This window comes from Lonchura striata, chromosome 5 (genome assembly GCF_050655825.1).
Source record: "Lonchura striata isolate lonStrDom1 chromosome 5, ASM5065582v1, whole genome shotgun sequence".
NCBI lineage: Eukaryota > Metazoa > Chordata > Aves > Passeriformes > Estrildidae > Lonchura > Lonchura striata.
Window position 1 is genome coordinate 26,243,055 of NC_140707.1, and position 25,123 is coordinate 26,268,177.

General features: G+C 43.5%; 1 protein-coding gene across 10 annotated transcripts in view; it reads left to right on the top strand.

The window, feature by feature from the left end:
* OSBPL5 (oxysterol binding protein like 5) overlaps positions 1 to 25,123 on the top strand; it is a 174,130-nt gene that overhangs the window by 91,006 nt on the left and 58,001 nt on the right. For 9 of the 10 annotated variants that reach the window (XM_021526752.4, XM_021526753.4, XM_085581491.1 and 6 more), the window contains exon 2: positions 21,334 to 21,490. In XM_021526752.4, coding sequence (XP_021382427.3) covers positions 21,334 to 21,490 — 157 coding nt within the window. Of the gene's footprint in view, positions 1 to 1,103; positions 5,838 to 21,333; positions 21,491 to 25,123 lie in introns of those variants that run through there. The other variant, XM_021526754.4, reaches the window with a different exon arrangement.

Genomic DNA, 25,123 nt, shown 5'->3' on the forward strand with positions numbered 1-25,123 from the left:
TTTTGGAAGCAGTTTAAGAAAACAGATGAATTAATTCAATTTGCTTAAAAAAAAAGGTTTTGTTTGTAAATAGCATTAGAAGGTGTAGCAAGAAGGATGTTGTAGGACTGTTTGAGAACAGTCTTACAGCAATTTAGAGCTGAAAAGTATTCCTTGATCAAAATTCTGGATATAAAATGGTTTAATCTGCTGCTTACCAGAAAGGAAGGGCTTGCCTGCATTGTTCCAGTATGTGCAGTTGTGGAAATGAGTAGTTAATGGGAGTCTGGAAATGGTGAGAAATCATGGCCAGGCGTACATCAGAAAGCAATTCTTCTTCCATCTCCTCCTCATTTTGCTTGATGGAAAAGCAGCACTGTACAGCCTGGTTTGTTTCTTTTCTGTCGCTCTGTAATCGCAAAAAACGCAAAGTACAAATCTCTTTCATGTCAATGATATTTCAAGAGGATTCCAGGTCTAAAAGGATAAAGAAAAACAAGTTGTTTCTTATTTATTTGCTTTGTTTTGTTGTTTTCTTTTAAAGCTAGAAATACACTGTGAAGATGTACGATTAGGGACAGGCCTGGGAACCTCAGCTGTGCTAAGCCCTCCTTGCCAGAACCACTGGAATCCTCATCTCCATACTGGGATGGCCAAAGGCTCCTGGGGCTGGAGGGCTGAGCAGGGTTGCAGGGAGTCTTCCTCAGCAATGCCTGTGTCCTGCTGCTGGCCAGAAGGGAGTTAAGGGCTGTCTGCCTGCTCCATGATTCAGAGAGATTCCAAGGAAGAAAGTGTGCCTCTTCTTGCAGGAAATCAGAAGACACAAAGGGAGATGCCTTTGCTACTTCAGCTGTAGGAAGAAGCTGTGTTTTGTGTTACTCGGGCATTGGCTTTGACTGAGTAAGAAATGCCCAGAGGAAAAGGGCCAGTGTAGACTTTGAGCATGCTGAGATTTCCCTAGAGAGGTTAACAAACTTTTCCAAAGTCATAGTGTCTCTGGAAGCAGCTTTGCTACTGGACCATGAGTTCCTGTGTGGGAGTTGAACCTACTTGCATAATCCACATGCCAGCTTAGTTGTTCTCTAGTTGTGAATTGATCAGGTCATCGTTTAAGTCTGTTCTAAAGTCTGGTTTTGCATTGTTAATTTTTGCAATACAAAGCTGCATGTGCTGCTTGGCCTTTCTCTAACAGCATTTCATAGTGGTCTTTCTGAATGTTGTCCTCTTTTTTGAAGATTGAAGTGTTTTGCCTGCTTTTTAAGTAACGAATTCAGTCAAACTTATAGAGAAAATCACCTGGTGATATAAGCCTAGGGACCCAGACATGCTTTTCCATTTACAGGAAGGACACTGTTCCTTGGCAGAAATGGAGCATAAACAAAGAAAGAAACAGTGAGAATGTGATTACCAGGCACGTGGAAAATTACTTTCAAGCAAGTCTCTGAGATCAAGAAGTGTTAAGACAGATCCTGTCCACACTGATCCCAGGAAAGTCACCACTAACCCAAGCCCAGCTGAGAGTATGAGCTGGCAAGAGGAAAAACACATACCAGTTTGCAAAAATTAGTTTTATTATGGCATTCATCCTGAACTAGAGTAAGGAAGAGGTAGGACATCTTGGAAGCACTTATAATAGCTTCCTTCTGGGAAGAAATATGATGATTTGCCATTGTTTCGCTGTGGCTGAGATGGATGGTAGAGGTAGATGTGCCATTGTTCACAATGATGCTGTGACAGTTCCCTGCTCTGGATTGTCATGCCTTGCTTGGAGCCAGTGAGTCTCAAGGTTGCCAAGGGCAGACCACAGTAAAACTGTTTGTGAGGAGCCACCAGGTTGCTGTGATATTTCATAATTCATTATAGAGGAGGGATTGTTGCCTCTGCATGTACTCATTCAAAAATTCTCCGCTCTTTAAGAGGCAATGAAAATGGTGAAATTATGAGCCAAGAGAAACATAGGTGATACAGAAACCATAAAATCTTTTTCCTGGACAAAACTGCTTCTAGCACCTCCTTGTCTCATATGCCCAGAAAAATCCCCTCTGTTTTCACAGCTAGGGTCTTTCTCAGAAGGAGAGAAGCCCTGCATCTATCCCCTCATCTCAGTGGGCATCTTGGACCCTTTGCAGTGCTAGTTGCTTGTGAACTCTTCTCTTTAAATTCATCTTAGTTTTTATTTTTGGCTTGTAATACTCAGCCACAGAGGGCTCCTTTTAAAACTGTCTGAAGGCAAGAGGAACACTTTTGCCTGAAGAGTCCCTGAGACTCTGGGACATGCAGTAAAAAAAAATTTTACTTTCCACTCTTTCTGTTAATTACTTCCAGAATTTACTGCAGAGGTCCTCTGCCTTCTTAAGGCTCGATATTTTTGGAGTACTGTGCACTGTGCATGGTTCCTTCCCTGCTGGTAACCCCAGTTTCTGTGGGTGCCCTGGGTCTCTCAGCCCCTCGTAGGAGAGGGTCTGTGGACCCTGGCCTTGGCATCACTCCTTGCCTGACACCTCACTGGGATTTATCACTTCCTCCTAGGTGGCAGCTTTAGAATTCTGGCAGTGTTTGTGCTGGCTGACACATGAGCATTGCCTCCCACAAGGATTTCAATAGCTTCCTCCTGCTGCAGTGCCTCTGATAGTTGAAGTATCTGATCCAATAAAAGATCATGTCTCAGCAGGTGCTTCAGCTTCAAGAAACAAAGGTCTGTCAAGTGTAGAATGTGGTGTTTATGCATACATTTTAATCCTTGTTTGCTCAGTACTTTTGAGGTGTAAAATACCTCTAAAACGCTGGTTTGTCATTGTTGTTATTACCACTGCATCTTCCTTTATTCATGAGAAATTAGTGCAACAAATGGGAGTTCTTCTGGAATTCTGTATTCATACCATTCCAGATGTCTTGGAGGAATCTGGTCTGACACAAGGTGTCCCCACAAGATCCCAGTGCATGCAGCGTGAGGATTTGGAAACCATGTTTCAGCTAGAATTGTTCTCATGGAAGCATGTTGGAATGAGTCACACAACTGGAACACTGCAGTGGAGGGCTACAAACTTCAGAAGAGATAGACTGGGAAGGAGCAGGAGTGTTGCACTCCCTGTTAAGGAATGGGTGGATTGTGAAGGGCTGTCTCTGAGAAACTGCTACAAACAGGTTGAGTTTGTGGGTAAAAGTCAAGGACCACACCAACAAAGGACACCTCGTGGGTGGGATCTACTACAGAGGAACCAGGGGGAACCTGTTGCTGGGGTCTCTTGGCTCAGCTACAGGAAGCATCGTGCTCACAAGCTCTAGTCCTGATGTTATAAATTCCAACCATCCAGATATCTGCTGGAAAAGCAATGCAGCTGTCTATAGGCAATCCAGGAGACTCCTGGAGAGCATCAAGGGTAAATTTCAGATGCAAGTGTTACACAAACCAATGGTTTGATGCATTAGTGGACCTGGTGCTCACCAATGCCAATGGACTCACTACAGGGGTTAAGATTGGAGGGAGGCTGGGCAGTAGTGAGCATGCCCTGGCTGGGTTTTTGATCTCATGGGTGTGGCAAAGAGCAAAGTCAGGACCCTGAACTTTAAAACAGTAAACTCCCAGCTGTTTAAAGAATTAGTGGATGAGATTCCCTGGGAAACTCACTGCTCTGAGTTTATCCCAAATCCTGTCCTTAGCTGACCAGAGCTGGCAACTCTTTAAGGCCACTTTTCTTGGAGCACATGACCTCTTCCTCCCAATGTATAAGAAATCAAGTAAGGCAGGCCAGAAACCAGCATGGCTGAGGAGGGACCTTCCTCTCAAGCTGATTAGCAAGAGAAAATGCACAGCTAGTGGAACCAGGGCTAGATGACTGAGGAATGTACAGGGATACCATTTGGATGGGTTGGAATGGGATCAGGAAAGGTAAGGCACAGATAAAATGGGACTTGGCAAGGGATGTGAAGAATTATTAGGAGGGATTCTGCAAGTACAGTGGGCAGAAAAGAAAGGCCAAAGCGAGTGTACCCCCTCACCCCCTCCCATAAAGGAGAAGGGAGAGCTGGTGTCATTAGAGGGGATCCTGCCCTTCTTCTCTCATGAGACCCCACCTGGAGTACTGCATCCAGCTCTGGGGCCCTCAACACAAGAAAGAGGTGGATCTGTTGGCGTGAGTCCAAAGGAGAGCCATGAACATGGTCAGAGGCATTGAGAACCTCTCCTATGAGAACAGGTTGAAAGAGCTGGAATTGTTTAGCCTGGAGAAGAGAAGGCTCCAGGGAAACTTCATTGTGGCCTTCCAGTACTTAAATGGGGTTACAAAAAAGGGGGAGAGCAACTTTTTACATGGGCAGATAGTGATGGGACAAGGGAGAATGGTTTTAAACCAAAAGAGGGCAGATTTAGATTAGACATTAGAAAGAAATTCTTCACTGTGAGGATGCTAAAGCACTGGAACAGGTTGCCCAGAGAAGCTGTGGATGTCCCATCCCTGGAAGTGCTCATGGCCAGGCTGGATGGGGCTCTAGGAGCCTGATCTAATGGAAGCTGTATCAGTGGGTCTAGAAGAAGATGATCTTTAAGGTCCCTTCCAACCCAAGCCATTGCATGATTCTGATTCTGTGAAGTGAGTGTAAAACTGTGTGCAAAAAGATACTGATTGATACACTGCAGTGGGTGACACCAGCAGATAAAGATATTTTTGCAAAACTTTGTCTGCATGATGAGGGCCGGGGAGGAGCACATCTTGGAGAGAACAACAGCAACACAAATAGCCTTGGGAGCGAGATTTGGCTGAGGTGCGTGTTCTGTGTTTGTCTCTTAATTTAGCAGTATCGGGAAAACCCACGAAGGAAAAAATGTGGATATTTTCCAGATGCAGAGTGATTCAGGGCTGTAATTACAAATGCTCGCCTACTGAAATATTTGTACAATTGCCATGGGATACTGTAACTAGCAACATCCATTAGATTGTTTTTAAATCTAAAGCAGTAATATTGTGCTAGTGAACCTGAAGTCCACACCAGTGCTTGGCAAACCTGACTCTGCATGGCAGGTTTAGGTTCTGTACAGCTTAAGAAATGATGCTTTTCCTGCTCAGCTGCATCAGCTGAGAAGTCTTTGTCAAACTCGTCTGAGTCCTGTGCAGAGTGCACTGATTCCACAGTTGCAAAGATTTACTTTATTACTTTCAGTTTCATTACAGAAAAGAGTGAACTGGGGAGGGTTGTTGGTTTCGGTTTGGGGTTTTTTTGCTTTTGATCGCACAGGGATTCTATGGGCTAAGAAGCCACTAAAAAGGAACAGAAGGACAGTGAGAGATTCTGCAGGACAGGAATAAAGTCTGTCACAGAGTTGCAGGTTGGTTATTGCTGCCGTGCTTTGCTAAGTGACAGCAACTGGGTGTAATTCTCCCGGTGCTGCCAGCTGCTTTGATCAGCAGAGAAACTGTTAACAGTGCTGACAATTAATTACTGTCGATGGGCACTGCAGCCTGAACTTCCCCTGCCGAACACTGGCAGCTCACACCCGGTCAGGGCTATTGTTTAAAGCTTTCTTTGGACTGAATCACGTTGTGCTTCTTCTTCTTCGGGTTCCCTTCCACATCACCCTTGGTCAGAGCGTGGCCCGGTTTTGTGAGCGGGCCGGGTGTTTGCTGGCAGCTGGGAGGTGCGCTGGAGCCGTGTGCCCGAGCCGCGGCGGGGCGTGCAGGTGCCGCTCCGCTCCCGGAGCCGTGGGGCATCCCCGGCCGGGCGCAGAAAGCGCTCCGTGCATGCAGCACGCATGTAGCGAGCTCTCTGGGCATGCAGAGGAACTGGGCAAGGGATGGTGCCTCTGAATGCAGGCGTCGTGTGGGAGAGAAGAGTGATTGCCGTCTGAGGCTGCAGGAGCTGCGGTGAGTGTCCCTTCCCCTTCCCCAAGACTTATCCCAAGCTTCCTACTTAACACTCTCAAAAATCCTCCCTTTGTGTAGGCTCGCTCCTTATGTCTTTCAATCTCTCTCTTTTTTTATATATATTTTTTTTTACCTGACCTCCTCTTCTTCCCTCATCTCTTATTCCCCTCCTTTCAGTCTCCTCTTCTTTGTTTCCATCCCATGCCTTAGAGGCTGGACAGTCTTAAGCAATCACAGTGGGTTCTTTGAACATATCTAGCCTTATGTTATGCTTTGGGAACTTTTGACTGGCAGGAATTGTATCTGATGGATTTAAAAGTATCTGAACACCCTGTCTGCATTTCTGCCTGTCTGCTCAAAACCACACTCAGCTTCCTTGAGGCTTGAATTCTGATAGCAGCAGCTGTGGCAGTGGTATCCTGTGATTTGCTTCATCAGTTGGCATTTCAGGGAATTTGGATTGATATAACAGGGTTGGCCATCTTACTGTCCTCTGCTGCTAAACCTCTTGGGTACCTTCTCACCTGCATAAAGGGTAGGTATAACTGGCTTTATTAGTGAGAGCCCACATTAAACTCTGCCCCTTCCACAGGTTTTTGTTATTATTACTGTAATAATACCAGTGGTCTGTTTTGTTGTGGTATATTTTATTCAGCTAAACCACGATCAGCCAAATCCTTCTCTGTGTCTAGATTGCTTGTAGAATTAGGAGTTTTAGCAGTGTTTTGGAGATCGGGAGCAAATCCTCTCAAAATTAGGTCTTGCCTATGTAAACAACTTGTACTACTTCACTGCAGTTCTGTAATATTGATACAACCATCCCCTAGTGCAAATTCAGCTATGCCAGTATGAACATGCTTATACCAGTGTGGCTGGTTCCCCTGTGGGAAAGAAGAACCAGCTCTTCCGGTATAAAGCACTTTTTTTTTGGCTCTGATTACATCCACACTTTTGTTGTATCATCAGAAATATAGCAGCAAATAATACTTGTAATTTAACAAGGGTGAACTGGTACAAAATCATGTATAGAACAAGTCTTGGTCTGCAGACTGCCTCAATAACTCTTTAACAAGCAAGTGTTGAATATGCTGTGTATTTATAATCTTGTCTTTGTGACTGGAGGTACAGTGGAAGGACTTTGTGTTGTTGCTGCCATTATGTATTCACATTTAAGAAACTAAGAAGTGGCCAGTGTGTTGGCTATAAAGTCACGACTGTGAGTCATGTGAGTCGTCGTTGTTGTTTATTTATAAATAAAGTACCTAAGATTTTATTCACTTTCAGACTGATTACTGACCATTCCTTTTATGTGCAGCCAATTGGCAATGTAGTGGCAGAGATGTAAATTCCAGTAATGTTTACTTGGAAGTGCCTTTGAGCTTTCAGGGAAATAGATATTTTAGCAATGTCACAAAAATGGTTCCTGAAAATCCACTTGCACCAGGGAAATGTGAGTGCCTGGTGCGTGTGAAACACTTATCTGTGGTCATCTGCCTCAGTCATCAGTAGGGCAGGGCAGGCTAGAGACCAACCGTACATAGTGAAACTTTGAAAAATTCCAATCAGACACTATAATCCTAAACATCATGGTTTATCAGGAGGGTTAATCAAGATGATCAGTATGTGTCTTGTAGCAAGGAATTTGTGGAGAAGACTCTTGATGTTTGCAGGCAAAGGAGAAAGACATTTTGTATAGAAATCACTTTATATTCAGAGCTTTTTGGGAAGGCAGTGCCACCAGCAGAAGTGTTTTTTTGGGAAAGAACTGTCTTAATTGTACATGACTGATGACAGGTATCTGGAAACAAGGGACTTGACTAAAGCTTTTAGGTTCTCTTCTACCAGAGAAAATAAGTATAATAGGCTCCTTTTCTTCTACAAGGTAAGAGGTTATTTTAAGGTATTCTAAGTTATTTCAAGGTGATAGTGACATGAAGGAATTGATGGAGGGGGGAGAAGCTGGTGCCATTAGGGGACTGCAAAGCTTTGCTGGAATGTGCTTTGTTGTACTGCTTGTTGGCACAGTTATCTTGACAGGTTGTTGAGGGAAGTAAATTTTCACAGAACCTAATAGTTTCCTCCTATGAGTTAGTGTCACCTCTGTTTCATTTAATTCCCACCTTTGCTTGTTTTGAGTGCCATTTCCATGCTGCGTTTCTCAACTTCATTACCTCCAGACTGAGCACTGCTTTGGGAGCAGCTTTCCAAACTGCAAGGGGCTTGTTTTGCAGAGCAAGGTGCAAATCTTCTTTGCTGTTTTTTCCCTGAGCTCACTGACTCCATACCTGCAGTGATGGTGATGGAGGGGACTACCATGAGCAGGTTGGGGCTGCAGCTGGTGCTGCTGGGGTGGCACAGACAGGCAGCAGGTGGTAAAACTGCTGTGTGGTCATCTAGATAATGATCATCTGCATTAGCCCTCCTGATAAACCATGATGTTTAGGATTATAGTGTCTGATTGGAATTTTTCAAAGTTTCACTATGTACGGTTGGTCTCTAGCCTGCCCTGCCCTACTGATGACTGAGGTAGATGACCACAGATAAGTGTTTCACACGCACCAGGCACTCACATTTCCCTGGTGCAAGTGGATTTTCAGGAACCATTTTTGTGACATTGCTAAAATATCTCTCTATTTCCCTGAAAGCAGCTGACCTGACCTTGAGCAAATCTGCAGCTGGGTTGTAACCCAGCTGAGTGTCCAGCTTGGCCTGGTCTTTGCTGCCTCTTTCTAGGAGGAAAGTGATCGGTGGGAGTCCTTTTGCTGGGTTACATTACTTCTTCCCCTGAGCTGACTCCTGAGTTTTATCTGTTCTGTTTGCATCGGGTGGGAATTTTAAGCTGTCAACAGCTGAACTTTCACCTAAAAGAGTCCAGCAACATTGGCAGTCCTGCAGAGACATCAGACAGGTCCTTGCCTGCATCTCTTGGCAGCATGGTTTGCAGTCAGGACAGTTTATGTGAGATTGACAGACACAGGCAGTCTCAGCTCAGCCCTACTCCCACAGGAGTCTGCAGAATCCACTCCTGAGCAGTTTTGGAAAACTCCTTTTATTAGTCTGCTCGCCTCCACTTTTAACCAGATAGGAAATTGTTCATTATGAAAGACCCAGTTGTCCTTACAGCCATCTCATCACGGGTGTCTGAGCAGTGAAGCTGTTAATATCTGTGTTTATACATTTCTCTAAAGATGAAGAGATGAGTGCAGTGGGAGATTAGTTTTGCTGTGAAAGGCACTGAACGAGCTGACCTGATCAAGGGGAAGACATTAAAATGTTACACTCTTTAGTTTTCTCTGCTTCACTCAGACATTAGCTGCTGTGGTCTTGCTGTTTAGCAAATGCATTTGGGTCCAAGTGCTGTTTGAGATGATAGCAACCCAATATGCTTTTAGAGGCAGAGGCAATTATTTGTTATGTGTCTGTACAGCTCCTAACACTGTGGGTTGCTGTGCCTCCTGATTGCTAATGGCTGAGCAATAGTGTTTGTTACTGGCAGTAATAGCAACCTGTGTTAGTGCCCTGTAGGGGAATTTGGTACATGTGCACAGCCATGGGATGTTAAAGATTTTATACCTTTTAGAGGCACCACGAAGTCTGCACAGACCATCTAGCCTTCTGCCATTTAAAGTGCTTCCTTACTTCATTTAAGAGATATTTGTTTATTCTTTCCTCTGTTGCCCTCCCAAACTTTTCAAATCTTTCCCATCAGGGCTCTTCTGTTTATAAATTCTTCTGTGTTTGGAGCTTGTAGACAGCAACCACTTTGAAGCCTGCTTTTCTAATACAAACCAAATAGTTACCAGGAAGCATCATGGGCTCTTGCTCTCCTCTGTCCTCTCTTCACAGCACTGCAGGTCTCTGAGATTACCTCTGTTCTGCCACTTGGATGCTCAGCCATGCACTACTCACTGTCAGTCAGCATCTCCCTGCTAAGGAAGCCACAAAACTTCCCTGATTTACATAGCCTGAGGATCTGACAGAGCACAGATATTTTAATTCATTTTGGTTTGTTTGTCTTGAGAAGTCAGTGTGGCAGCTCCCTCCTGTTGTATGAGACCCACACAACTGTAGCCTATCCCTTTTTTCCTGGTATGGAAAAGAAGAGCTGGTCAGCCCTGAGAGGGCCTGAAGTCTGGCCTCATAAAAACTGTCTGTCACCTTTTAGCCGTTCTCTTTGTCGCTTCCTTTCCGTAGGAGAGATAATGGAAGTGTTTCCTGTTAACTCCTGTCTCTGTGATAAACTGCTGTGTCCTTTATTGGAAAGCATTGTATAGCTGCTCTTAGCACTGAGATAAAGAAAACGCTCTGAACTGGCTGCATTGTGTTTGGCTTCCTTTCAGACGAGGCCAGTCTGGACGCTGAGGATCTGATCTTCCTTTGGGGTCACACCTCAGCTCACATTTGTGTGGGAGGCAGGGATTTATGTTTGCTTCAAGCCACATTTTTGCTTTTGGCATGGAGCTGTTGAAGGTCAGTGTGATCTATAAATCTATAGAAGCGGGGTCTACTTGTTCTCCATATCCTCTTTTGAGCTCTCCTTCCTCCCCTATGGCACGGACATCCTTGTGTTGGTGTTGTGCTGCGTGGTGAGGGCTTCCCTTACCCTCCCCAGCTGGGAGCTCCCAGCTCTCCAGGCAGGGCTGATTTTGACCTCACTTGTATTTCCAGTTGCCAGCACTCATAGCCAGGAGGGTTTGTAGCCGAGCTATCCTATTACTTCAATTCGGATTTCTTTTCCTGGATCTTTCCATTCAGTGACAAAAAAGCTTGGTGTCAGTATAGGTTAGCTTTAAAGTGACCAGAAGAGTCCTATTCCTGAATTCCACATCTTTCAGGTTTGTTGTCTGTATCAAGAGCTCTGTTGTTAGGTTTGCTGCCCACAAGCCTGGGAGTCCTGATTCTCCAGGGCTTTAGCTTATGGTTGATAACTCAGTTTCAGTCTTGCTTATGTCCAGCATGCTGCAACTGGTAGTGGAAATTGTATGAGTAGCAGAGTAGTCACTGGCAAATATACTGGGATGGTTTTAGTTGAACAGGTAGAAGGAGATGGGCAAAGACAAATAGACATTTAAATATGTATGATGTGGGTGTGCTCATCCACCTGTGTGCCTAAAACTCCCTCTGTCTGAATGAAGGAAAGCCACCAGGCAAGGAGTTTATCCTGTCTGCTTGTTTTCGCTGTGTGAGGTAAACTGGGAGAGAGGGAGAGGCTGGGCACACAAGGGTTTTCATCTTGAGAACTGAGGCTGAGAGTGGGTTTCATCAGCATGCTCAATCAGCCTTTGCACGGTTTGAGTCCTTTGGGCTCATTTAACACAGCATAAATCCCACCCTGCACACTCTTTGTGAGTTGTCTAGTTCCCCTCCTCCTGCAGAGATTTTTAATTAAAAATCTAGGACCAAAATAACTGCAGTACTGACTTTTAATGATTGTTGAAGGAAGAGATAGATGCTCTCATTTCTGAGAAATAGTGAGGTTTATGCAAAGATACTCAGTATATTAATTTCCTGAAGAATTTCAGGGAGAGTGGCTATATCAGAGGAAGTATAGGTAGATTCTAAATTTAAACCACTGTACAACAGATCTTGGTATTCTACAGTGCCCAAAAGTCTGAGAATCTGAACAGGGGCATATAAGGATCTCTTCAAAAATAGATGCACTTCCTTAAAATTTATTTGGTCATGTTTATTCAGCTATCCTTATGAAGGCCCCTGAGATTTACAGACCCTGTCTGAATCTGATAGGAGAAACGAGAAAATAGAGGAGTGGAAAATTCAGCATGATTAGAGCCCCACAGGATGTTGTCCTTTCCCCATCATTTACCTGTTCTTCAGAAGTAGGTGAGCCAGGTCAGCTATAATTTAGTAGGCTTGGGGTTAGAGCCATTGGATGGAAATAGAAGTTGTGCTCATACAATATATCAAGGTAGAAATACACTTCTAATCTAAAATTCTTTGGGACAGTGGATGCTCATGGAACTGAATCTGGAACTGAATCTTTGTGGTATTGAACAGTACTTGTTTTCTATCTTGAAAGATGGTCTGTAAACATCCTTTCCTGCCATTACCTTTGCCTTAATGCTGTATCAAAGTTCCCCTTGGAGCCCAAATCTGGGAATGGCTCAACAGACTTGAGGTAGATATTGATTCTGGTTTACTTTGTTACATGGGGGCAATATTTCACAAACAAGGGAATAATGTCAGAAGGACCCTCTCAAGCATGAAAGCAGGTCTTCAAATTAACTTGATATTTCCTAGCAGTTGTGTGGTGGGAATGTAGCCCCAAGGCACAATCTTTTCTAGACTTAATTGTATGAAGGCTGAGGTGGATATCACAGAAAGCCATCAGTGAGGCTTGCAGTCATCTGGGTTTTTAAAAATGTCATTAAAAGTAGGATCCTTCCACTAAAAGGGAATATGTTCTCATTATGCGATTTAGCAGGATGAGGCAGTAATGATGCTCTTTAATATGTTATTTTCAAAGAAAAATATCAAGGCAAGAACTGACCTTGAAGATGTGGCCTCTTGGAAATGATGTATCTGTGCCCCTATCCAAACCAAAGTGGTTTTGTCATGGCTTTAAATTTCCAATAGCTTTAGCTAAAGCAACTAAGTTACTGTCTTATTTGTGTTTCTGTGTACATGATATCATATCTCACTGCCATGAGTTTATCTCAAATCCTGTCAGCCCCTGCATGAGTGGGGATGGCAGGTCCTGTGTGGGACTGAGCTCCCTCTTCCCAAAGGGTGTTGTGGTGAATCCATCAGGATGCTCCTTACCACAGCCTGAGGGCTCTCACCCCTGAGGTAGCTCTAGAAAAAATGAGTTATTAGAAAGCCGTTCTCTTAGAACAGGTACAGTTTAAAAGGATTGTGTGGGAGGGTATTGCTAACAGCACACATGAAAACTTCAGGGTATGGGAGGATGTGGGACAGCCATTCCTCAAGCAACATGTACTGTTTGAGTTACAGATAATTACTGGAAAGCTCAATGTGTCAAAGGTGGATGTGGTTCACCATTATGTAATTCATTAATCCTGTTCATGGGACTCAGAGACTTGCTCCCTGAAATGCCTGGGCTTGGTGATGTGTTCACAGCAGGCTTCAAATGCAAATGTCACTAGTAGATGAGCTGTCAATATCAATAAACAACAAAAAGGAAGCAGAGCACTTAAAATCTGCTTTGGAGTTAAATGTCCAGTATTTTCATCTTTAGGTCTAATATTTATATTGAAATTATTAAGTGAGTGCTTATTTCCTTAACTAGTACAAAGCTTCCAACACTGTTTTTTAGTCCCTAACCTTATGCCACATCTCTGTGCCTGAGTCTTGTGCCCGTGGAAGCCAAAGGGAATTTTGCCTTTTGAGCTGGACATGCACTGCCAAACCACTGTGTGCTGCCCAGGAGCTGTGCCCACACTTCCAGCACGAGCAGCAGGGATTCAAGAGTCATCTGTACTACAAGTGAGGTGTGGTGGTGCCTTGTATCTGCTTACCTGAACAAGCTTGAGCAAGTAGCAGGCACCAGCATAGATTTCAGAATGAATGAATGGGCCATGTGGTGGTTGTTTGATTTCTCAGATATCATTTCTAGCCTGCCTTGCATGCTTTCCTTGTAGCCCATGCTGTTAGCCCTACTCCAGCTATCTAGCTCAAGGGTAGTTTGTGTGTATGTGCCCAAGTTGTGCTTATGCCTTGATTTTGTGTTAACTGTATCTCTAAGAGCCTCCTAAGTTCATTGCTGAGAAGCAGCTGGGAATGCTTGTGTCACCTCCATGAAACTTTCAATTAAAGATGTATGGAAGTATTTCTAGATGAACTGAAATTTAGAGGCAGAAATCTGGTTTCCTGAGTTTATCTCAAAGTGGATTCTTGCTGGAAGTTTTTGGCTAGTTTGTTATGAAAACTGCATCAGAAGATGAGTTGTGATCTGGGATTGCACATTTCTTCCTATATGCTGCAAACATGCTTGGCTGTACATTATATTTTGGTGAGGAGTCTTTGCTAATCTGAGTTTTGACTTTCTTTTCCTGCTTAGAAGAATGCTGATGAGAGATATCAGTAACAAATAATGGTAAGCTTTAAATAAAAGTTCAGTAAAATGGATAAGGTGCTTGGTATATATTTAACAGGTGCGATTTATCTCTTCAGTTGAAAATATTAGAACATGGGATTAAAGGGCTGAAGAGGATTCCAAGCAAGCACCTCACCTTCCTGTATAGATTGGGGCTTCAAGAAAATGCCTTTGCATGAGCTATATTGAATTGAGATGCATTCAGGAACCAGGGGCTAAAAGAGATTATGCAAAATATGATTTACTGAAAATAAAGTGAGGGATGAGATAAAAAGATCTTCAGGAATGGTTCTCACTCCTGTTTTTCACTGAGTGCTGGAGACTTTCTCATCCTTCTGGTAGTGTGAGTTAGACCTTCAATTCTGCATGCACCTGCCATTACCAAGGAAATAATTAATGTTGATGTACTAGTTGTAATTACAGCAAGTGAGGTATGATCTATGCAGTTAACAAGGGGAAAGACCAGTGAAATGCTAAGTCAGGAGAAGCTCCTCAGTGCTAGTGGGAAATTTAATATGCTTTGTTAAATTAATAGCCTTTGCATAACAATCAATTTACAGTTTAAAGGGCAGAGGAGGTGGATGTAAAAATCATTAAGCATTCATTTCAGCAACCCACTCGATATTCTTAGCTAGAAGAGCTCGCCAGTGCAATATTTACTGAATCAGTTGCAGCTGTTTAACGAAAAAAAGCAAACCACACAAGGATTGTGTAGGTAGTGCTTATTGCAGTGCCCTTTTCTAAGCCATAAGGTTGCAAGGATCCCTTTCCCCAACACAACGTGGCTTTAGTGATGGGCTGGTGTTTGTTCACAGATGCTTATCCAAACCAGAGATGATTCTGAAGATGAAGCTTTCCTACATGTCAAATAAAAATGTTCTGCCCTGTGTGACCCTACCTTGAAATTTCTACATCCTGTGTTAGATACAGGATCCCCAGAGGAACGACCTGGGATGCTTTTTTATCAGTGTAGGCATTCAGGGCCTGGTTTTGCCTGCAGTTGTTCTGTTTGTAGTCTTTGTACATAATGCTCACCGTAGAGAGAGATTAGTTGTAAGAAGATTATGCCTCTGAGTGCTGCTGGTGTGCCTGAAGCTGGAAATGTTCTGGTGTACACAAAGAAAACATTAATCAAGACGTCTTACAGAGAATTAAGGGAGGAAATAGTTCTGTCTCCTGATTGCTATGTGAATTTCACTGCCCAGTGCAGGAAAAGGCAGGGAGTGACAGAAAGAGGTTGTTCTTCTGTTCTCAGAGAAAGCAAGGGCAGATTGCTGGGGTGGCTGTGGCAGTCAACTTCCATAAAAACAGCATGAGGGAGGACATGTGAACTTTGAGTTACATTGTAGGGACAAGCCAGCCATGCTCCAGAGCTTGCCAAAGCAGCTGAGAGAAATCTGTTGCATATAATCTTAACAAAGCCCATCCCTTGGTTGCAGATGGGTGTCTTCAGCAACCCACGTTACTTGATTTTCCAGCCTGGGCTGATTGTCAAGCTGAGTAGTGTGGCATGCAGCAGAGGATATGGCAATGCATAAAATCAGGGCACTCCTGCAGTACCACTGGTGAGGAAAGGTGCTCTTGCCTGCACCACAGAGGAATAGCAGACCCTGAATAATCAAGGAAATAAAGAATAGCTGACACCTGCTCTGAAGCTCCATTGCTTCAGGTTCCAACTAACAGCCTAAGAGCCCAAAACATTCAGTGTCAGCTGCAAAATGTGTTTTGCCATTTCTCTAATCAACAAACATTTATTAGGTAGTGAAAAATATTTCCTGCACAGTCACTTTCCACTGTATCAGGTTTTATTTAACTGTTAGTAGGGGTTGGTTGTCCAATTATCTATCTTATTAATAGGCATTTTTGGGAATAGCTTTCAAAAACAGATTTCACAGACTTCCTGAATTGATTGTGGTTCTTCAGCTGTTGTAAATCACCAACACACCACTGAACTAATAATTTACCCTTATTGAGGATCTGTGCTGCTGTTTTTCCTTATTAATACTTAGAACTGTAATCACTAGATATGTATCTGCTAGCAATTTTCCTTCGCATTTTATTCACGAAATTTTTACCTCCTCAGGGTTAATTGGATCAGGAAATGTCAGTATCTTTAGATCTAATTTTCTCTATTGATGCAGGTTTTGGAGTGAATGACTGCTTTGAATACAAAATACAATTTAATTTAATTTCTGGGAAATACTTAGTGACCAGAAAAAGAGAAGGTTGTTGGAAACAAGCTTTGAATAATTAAGAGCCCCCTCTAACTAGCACAGCCTTCCTGACTATATAAAACCCCTAATTAACTATTTATAGAGAAGTACATATTTCCAATCTATTTTAAAATGCTGGAAATGAGAGTAAGCAAACCAACCTACCCACAAGTTTGCAGAGGGTACGAACAACGTAATATCTGCACAGTGTTGAGCTGTGTGGTAATTATATATCAGGAACTTTGAAAAATTAAAGAAGGAGCCAGGAAAATTCCTTTCTCAGAAGCTTCAAGCCTGATGCTGAAAGCTTCCACTATCTTCCCAGCAAACACAAAAGGGCCAGAATGCAGAACAGGGGTGTGTGAAAGGCATCTCTGCACCAACAGTGATCATCTTTAGGTGTTGTAGTCACTGCCTCCATCCAAAGTGGGTCCAGTTCCAGAAGATGAGAGCACTGGCAGTTCCCATTTGCTTTAACAGAAGACACAAGGTTTGCTGATAAAGTAGCTTTTATTCTTGCCCCATGGCTCTTCGTTGGCTGTTCCTGAAGCCCTCTGGGAGGGAAAGTCCCATTGTGCTGTTGCACCCCGTTGTGTTCACTACTTTCATTTGTCCTGTGCTTCATGGGAGTTTGCCACAGACTTCTCTTCCACTGTATTTTGCATTTTTAAAGGATAAAGAGGTCTCAAAGACAGGGTTAGTAAGAAATTTATTTCTTCCTGCTGAATTATTTATTCCTTTTTAAGCTTTGGTGAACAGCTCATATTTAATAGCCCATTACTGCTCAGAGAGCTGTCAACATATAAGGAGCAATCCTGAAAAGGACTGTGTTTAGTGGCTCTGTCAATACTCTCTGTACTACCTTTCATTCATTTTTATGATCAAGAGCACAGAATGGAAGGACAGAAATGACCTGAGCTGCAAACTTCAGGGTACTTTAATCTGCCAAGACTAACAACCAGGTAAATTCATGCAGGAGCTAGAATGAAGGTTTTTCATTATGAGGTTATTTTCCTAGGTGAGTGTATGGATTCTGCACTAGTTGGCATCTTCAAATTAGGACAATTCTTCATCTCATCTGCTGGATTGGGAGGGAATGCTGCAGCAGTGGGTGACATTTCTTGCCATGTATTACATTTGGCAAGAATGATTTGGCAACAGAATGGCAATTTTTGGACTTCTGCAATTCTGGCCTAATTTTGATCTTTACCTTCCCTCTAATCCATAAGCCACCACAGAACTGGTTTCCCTGAAGTATCTGCCATATCCTGAAGCAGTTTCCAAAATACTGACTTAGAAGTAGATTTGGGTTTCAGAACAGCAGTGTTTTCTTCAAATCAACCATGAAAGATCTGAAGCTCTAAATCACTCATGTCTAGAAGCTCATCTTCTACTGTTGCTTGTTTCTTAGCAGATACTTCATCAGCACTGAATTTTTGTATGTTTTCTGATTATTTAGGTGCCTAAAGAGCCCTCTTGTAAAAGGCAATGAACACAGCTCCCACTTTCCTGTTATATCCCTTTGGAAAATTGTTCCTGGCATCTGCTGTTCACCTTCCCCTACAGCTCTCATGAACTTTATGTTATTTGAAGCCAGCTTGAGCAGTCAGACCTTTATGGACAGATATAAATAGTTCTCTGACTAAGTGAGCTAATGAGGCCTCAATTTCTTATGGATTTGTGGCTTATGTTGGGTTCACTGATATTTGGCAACAGCTGTGTTCAGAGGACAGCTTTACAGTTTCCCTCCTTTCTTTAGCCATTGATCTTTTAAGAAAATACAACTTTTAGGAAACTAATATTTTCAAGTTTTCCAATGTCTGCTGGAGTTCCGTGATGTTTTCAAATGGTACTAAAGGGGTTGGGAGGGAGGATGAAACAGGGTAGATACAGATGCAGACACACAGTGATGTCTTTTGGAAACCAAACCAAATATTTTAGGTTTATCATAGAATCTTAATAATGCAAACTACATTTTCTCCAGACAAGGAAAAAAAATGTCTGATGTATTAAGAAAACCCAAAATACAACATTAAAAAGTCTGGTTTTGTGATTTTGTACTACGTAGGAGCCTGTCTGGATGAGGGTCATATATCTCTTATGTAGATATCTTTGAAGAACAAGCCAGAAAACACCATACTAGTAGCATGGTGTGTTGCATGGTTGTGTGACTGACAGACAGACATGTCTCTGCTGCTTCTCAGGGAGCTTCAGTCACTGGGGTCTTCTGCCAAAAAGCACCAGTTAAGAGAAACTTACTCAAATTGGTTTGTGTGGTCAAAAAGAGAAGAGCTGCTGCCACAAGTTTCTATGAAGATATGTAAGAGAAGAGCCAGAACTGAGAAAAGTCTTTTTCCTTTGTTACTGGCCAGTTGAACAAGACATCCAGATTTTTTTTCTGCCATCAAGCTGGTGGCTTAAATAACTCTGGGAATGAGAGAGCATCAGCACAGTAATTCTGACAATTATCCTGTGGTTAAATAGTGTGAAATAGTATGTGAGCAAAACATCAGTGTATTGGTCTCTGCATAGTAAATAGAGCAACAGTTGAAAAAAAAAAAGTGTTTTGGGGTTTTGCTGCTGACATCAGTGTGAGCTGGCTGACAGTTCTTCACTGACAAAGCTGAGGTGGTGTTGCTGAGGCCAAATGATGATGGACACAGCCTTTCTGTTGCCCTGTCAGGGAGTAAGAGCTGATGGATGGATGTTTTATGTTTGTAACTTGTTCTCCAGCCTGCTTCCACTGGGTGGGTTTGGGATTTCTGAACACCTTCCTGCATGATTGGCACAGCCTCACCAGGTCCCTACTTTTTGGGGAAAATATCCCACTCATCTGCTTTTGTTTTGAGCCACTTACGAGCAGTTCTAGAGGTAGAGAGTTGAGACTGCCTTTCTGGGAACAAGGACAAAAAATAGCTCACTGTTAGCATTCCAAACCCAGCTATTTAGACCTGGATTATTTTTAAATACTTTGCTTTCAGACACATAGCTGGCTTTGTTTTCCTCTCCACTCTCCTTTCTTTTTTTAAAGTTAGCAGTCAAGTTTTGCACCTTTTCCCCACACAGCTGTATGCAACCCAGAGTTTCTAAGCAAACAGAGAGGTTTAGAGGTTTATTTACATTGCTAAGTTAGCTATGTTACCTGCTCCCTCGGAGATGCTGTTGGCCACAGTGGCAACCTGAGGACATTTTGAGCCTGGATATGTTTGCAGGGCAGCTTGAATTGGCAGGAGGCAGGGCAGCAGCAAGTGGGAAGCTGCAGCCAGCTCATTTCACCTGGCTGCCATCACACATCACTGGCCTGAAACACGTCCCTGCATGGGGTGCCAGGCAAGGCTCGGCCCGTGGCAGCCCCGTGCAGTGTGTGTGTCCTGGAGCTCAAGCTGAAAGTCTTTCTCCAAGAGCTGTGTGAAGGGGTTGTGGTGCAGTTCTGCTGCTGAGTGTGAGCTGTTTTACACCTCTGCATGGTGGGGCCATGCTGACACACAGGGCTTTTGGAGATCTCGGCAGGCACTGCACAGACCTTGTCCCATCCTCCGTGGGTGATGCTTGCCCAACAGGGGACACATCCCCTTCAAATGGCAGCTGTATAGCCCAGGGGAGACCCAGTTTTGGGCTAGCCCCACCTGCTACCCATCAGCCTGTTCTGGGTGTTACAGTCCTGATGTCTCACACACACCATGGTGAGCTGGGTTCAGAAAGACCTGCTGCTCAAAGTGGTTTTGGTAACCCATGGGCATTAATGGAGTCCAGCCTGGTGTAGATCAAATTAAGCTCTTGGGCATTGAGGCCTTCTCTTGCCTTCTACACAGCAGCTAGTTTATATAGCTGATGCAGCCTGCTGGGCAAATAAATTTTTAAAAATTGCAAAGCCTGAAACACTGGGCCTGTCATCTGCTGGGATTGGCAGGACAGGTGGAGGTAGAGAGCCCAGATAAAACACAGGAGGGGAGTTCCTCACACTGGGACACATTCATGGCATCCCCTCTCATGTGGTATCTTGGCTGTGAAGGTTGAGCTCCAAAAGGCTGTTGAAGGTTCCCCATGAAATTCAGGCATTTGGGCAGTGCAAGCACAGGGGTTGTCCTGGGAGCAGGAGGGATAGGGCAGGGTCTCATAGCCTGTTATCAACCCATTTCCCACCTGTGCCCTGAGGGTCACCTTAGGAGCATGTAGGTCCTGCCCTTCCAAGCTGCACTATGACTCTGGGCAACCTTTTCTTCTTTGTTTTCCCAGTAACCTGAAAGAGATGGGAAAACTTGGAGGTGCTTTTCAGGAAATGTTAAAGGGTTTTCCTTACCTCAGTAACTGTCCTGCAGAGAAGCAGCAAACCTTGTGGTGAGGGATGCCCACCCAAAGGCTGGGTTAATACTTCTTACTGCTATCCAGAGCCTGCACATGGGCACAGAATAAAGCCTGTCACTTGGGTAGGAGATAGTCATAGTATCTGTTTGTAAAGGGTAAGAAAGAACTGCTTGTTGGATGGGTACAAAAAACCCCTTTAATTCCAGCCAGGATAGTCTAATGTGTTAGCCAAGTGGTGATAAAGAGCAAAGTACCACCAGTACAGGGATGCAGAGAGGCTTTTGGGGACAAAAATGCTGGTCTGTACCCTCGTAGAGCAGCAATGGTTATCTTACTGATCAAACTGCAAGGCTCATCTTAATGCCATTTTAAAAAAACAAAATCATTTATTTGTGCTGTAATAGGAGATAAGGGTGGGAGTGACTGGTGTGATCTCTTGCTGTTCCCTGCAGCCAGTGCAGCTGGGCTTCCTCCACACAGCTCAGATTAATGTTGATTTGTGTGGAGATGGTGTAACTCTGCGGACACCAAGCCTTTAAAAAAAAAAGAAAAAAAGAAGAGTTTCAGGCACTGTGTACTGAATGTTAGGCATTGAATGGACCTAGTGAGTAGCTATTATCCTGATAGATCCTTGCAGGCAGGAAGATGTTACACTGCCTGGATTCACTGAGGAGCAGTGTCCTGCTTCCCAACAGTTTACAGATACTGAGAGTCAGCAAATCAGTATTTGTAGCTTCAAATTAATATCATTTTTTTTTTTCCCTGCATGTCCTTCTGGCACTCTATAAAAAGATCTGGCACACTGCATAGGCTTGGGTGGCTTTGAAGCAGCGGAGCCATCTAGGTGTGAAAACTTTGATTTCCTGTGTCTTGAAATTAACTGTAATCAATCTTTCTTTTTCAGAAAACCCCCACAGCTCATGCCATGAAGGAGGAGAACTTTCTTCGTCGCAGGTTCTCCCTCTGTCCGGCCTCATCCACCCCTCAGAAGGTCGATCCTCGCAAGCTGACGCGCAATCTGTTCTTCGGGGCCGACAACGACATCTACCCACTCAGCCCAGGTTGGTTTCTGCTGTGTCAGTGCAGAAAGAAGCGTGCCTCAGGTGCTTGACTGCAAGTAGATATCTCAGCATGCTGCCAGGAAACAAGAGAAACAAGGATGTGAAAGAGAAAGTGAGAGAAGCTGCTGCAACACAGCAGCTGGATCCTAGGCAGTGCTGCTCCCATGATGCTGCTATTTTCCATTGCCATGGCATTAAGTGGGAATGGAGGGCATGAGCATTGGGGTTTGTAACTGTTTGAATGCTGCATGGCCTTACATTTTAAAAAATTACTATAATGTTTTCAGGCACATCCACTTTCAAGTCACTTGTTGTGTTTCACCCTAAGCGTTGGACTTGCTTAAAATTTACTGTCCCCATTTCTAGATGTTTAATGTCAGGCTTCCCTGTTCAGATTTAGAGCCCAGAATAAATATCACAAGAGCAAAATTTCTGTGGTTAATGTTCTGTAAATATCTACAAGCACTACAAGTACTAGGAATGTTGACAGCTTGCAATGAATGGCAGGCTACCTTTAAGCATTCTCTTTACATTTTATTTTTTTTTTAGCTTTGAATTTCCTAGCACCTTTCTTGAAAGAAGAAGAGCTCATTTTATTGTTTCAGAATTTGTTGCTCACAGTAAACATTGAAGTCTTCCCTTTACTGCAGTCTGCAGACAATTCTTCTGTTCCAGTCTGTAAACAGGCGCTTCAGGGGGCAGTCACAAGTTTGTAGAGCTGTCATCTGCAGCTGCCATGTCAGTTGTAAATAGTCAGATCTCACAGCACCTGTGAGGTCTCAAAACACTGATATCTGGAGAAAGAACACAGCATCTATCAAAAGGTTTCAGTGCTCATATAGATGTAGCACCCAACAGACTCTCTGGGCTTTGCAGATGTAGCCCAAAACCAGGTCTGGGCTTCCTGAGCTAATTGTCTTTAAGGGCAAAGGTTTCAAGGGCCCCTGATTTTGCAGGTATTTTGTTTTTGAGTGTCTGCTGTAAGGCAGTGGGGAGCCTATTTTCAGCAGTGCTGACTAATCCTGTCTGTCACTGAGGCAGCTGGAAGCTTCAACAGCCTTTCAGTAATCAAATTGAAAACAATTTAAAATGGGACACCTAAAATCTCATACATTTCAAACCTGGAGTGACTTCTGAACAGCTGACTGCCCATAAGTACAGTCTGTACAAACATGTGGCAAATAAATTGCTCACTTCTTCTATCCTTGGGAGCTGAAGGGCTGATTTTCCAGCTTGTATTTGCTTTCCCTTGTTTGAGGTGATGGAGAGCCATATCTTAGAGTTTGCCCAGTTCTTTCTTCAGTCTTTACCAGCATTTTCAACGCTAGAAAAGTTACTGACTCCCTCACAGTTATATTTCAGTGCTGTAATATTTTAGAAACCAGGGAAAGTTGAGGGTTTCAATGTGGAGGAGGTGGCTGGAAGAATTTTTCTCTTCCTGAGCTTCCCCCATCACCTTGTTGCTCCTTGATCCCTGCTGGCAGCCTTTGCTGGGCTCAGCAGCAAAGTCTTTGAGCCATGATGGATCTTCTGTTCTGCTGCACAGTTGTCCCAGGAAACCTCCAGCACTGATGCCAGTGAGGGCTGCAGCCCTCAGTATTGCAAAGGAAGAGCACAGGCTAAAGGATTTGTAAAGGACAGAATATCCCTTTTAAACAAACATCATTTACTGCTTCAGTCAGGGCATTTCTTGCAGGGAGTCTGGGGTTTTGTCTATCCTTACTCCTCTTTTATTTCCTCCTTCTTACTTCTCTTTCATTTATTTTCCAGTCCCTGTGGAGCTGCCTTGTCTCTTTGTTTTTCTCATATTTCCTGCAAGAAGGGCCTGTTATTCTTCATGTTCAGCTGCCATTTCCTATGGCAGGCTCTGCTTTCACTCCTTTGCTGCTGCTTCTGCCTTGTTTTCCTGAGCCTTGTATGCTTCTCCCTACCTTCTCCTGCTCCTCTGAACAATGCTGCCATCACCATCGATAAGCCACAGCTCTGTGTCCATAAGCTGCATCCCATATTTCTCTGTTCTCTATTTTTCTCTGTTGTTTTACGTGAGCTTTCAGTTCTTGAGGCTTTTCCAGTGGTCTGTGTTTTGCTGCCTGAGCCCAGCAAGTTTCCCTTACGTGAGCACTGGGCTGGTTGTGTTGAGTGGATGCAGTGGTCAGCAAAGCCCAGTGATTTCCTGTCTGGAATTCAGTGGGTTGTGATGTGTTGGAGCTGCAGCTTTCACTGCACCATCACCTCGGATTCACCCTCCAACAATGAAGATGTGCAAATAAATATTTCAGAGAGAAGGGAGTGACAGCCTTTACACCTCAGAAGAGCTACTCTGTGGAGATGCAGTTTAGCAAGGGAATTAGTTTTTTTAAAGGAAACATGAGACATGCAGAGGGCACTCTGAAATAACACTTTGAACTTCTTGCTTTTTGCTTGCATACAAAAGTGCTAATGATTCTTGTAACTGAGGGAAAATTGAGTAAGATTCTTTCTTTTTATAGGGAGCTCACAAATTAGAGGGACGTGAATTCTTGTTCCTTGTTCATGGCTGTCTTTCACTTAGCCCTGAGGAGAGAGGACCTTTCTCTGTTTTCTATTTCAGAGGATAGGAAATTTATTGGTATAAGAATTTTCACAGGATCTCTCTTTTTGATTAGGCTGCAAGATCACACAAAATCTTTAAATAAAAATTTAGATTGGCTTATCTGCATTCTAAGAGATGTACTTTCATGAATATGGGAATTTTCCTGTGAAGATAAACAGAACTACATTTCAGGTGTTCACGCTGGGTCACATGGCTGATACTTACAGCAGAAATAGATTTTATTTGCAGTAGCTTTGTCACACATCAGAGCTTGTATTTCCTCTTGGAGTTTATCAGTCATGCTTGCTGTATCATTCTTTATAAAGGGGAAAGGCAAATGCACCTGTAGGATTGATGCCCAGCAGAAAATCAAAGGAATGGTTACTGTTCTGAAAAGGCACTAAGTATTTAGTTCCCCTGTGCATGGCAATAATGGATAAAACGAAAGTATCAGTAATTCTACTCTCTAGCCACAAGACTGGAGTGTTGGCAGTTTTTTTCACAATGGGATGAAGGCTGTTTCCATAAGCACCACTGATTCTCTTCCCAAAATTCTTTTTGTTATTTGGTGCAGAATTTTTGGGCTACTTTGTGGAGGATCCTTCTTTGTGTGCCCTAGTGGCAGCCAGCACTTTAAATTGCAAGGTTCATCTCTCTTTCTATTGTGGCAATTGCGTTTTCTTGATCAGGGAGATAAATGTTTCACCTTCTATAGCCAGTTCTTGTTTAGCTCCTTGTATGTTTTTCTGTGGTTTCCTGTGTATTTTCTCAAGGTGGCTGTGTCTGTTGTGCTCTGGGTGAGACTCACTTTTGAGCTTTCTGTACACTCAGCTGTGTGAGTGGGTTTTTGAGAAACTTCTACATCGTTCTATGAAGTTTGCTTTTCAAACAAGGGCTGGCCCTCTCCTTCTGCATGGCTGCAGCAGGGTTCTTTAAGACAGACAGGAAAGATGAGGGATTCAGAGGGATTCTCTTCTCTGAGAAACAACCTTTACCTCACAATTTTCAGTAGACTTAATGCATTTGGCATAAGAAACTAGCAGGTGTTGCTTCATGAACAT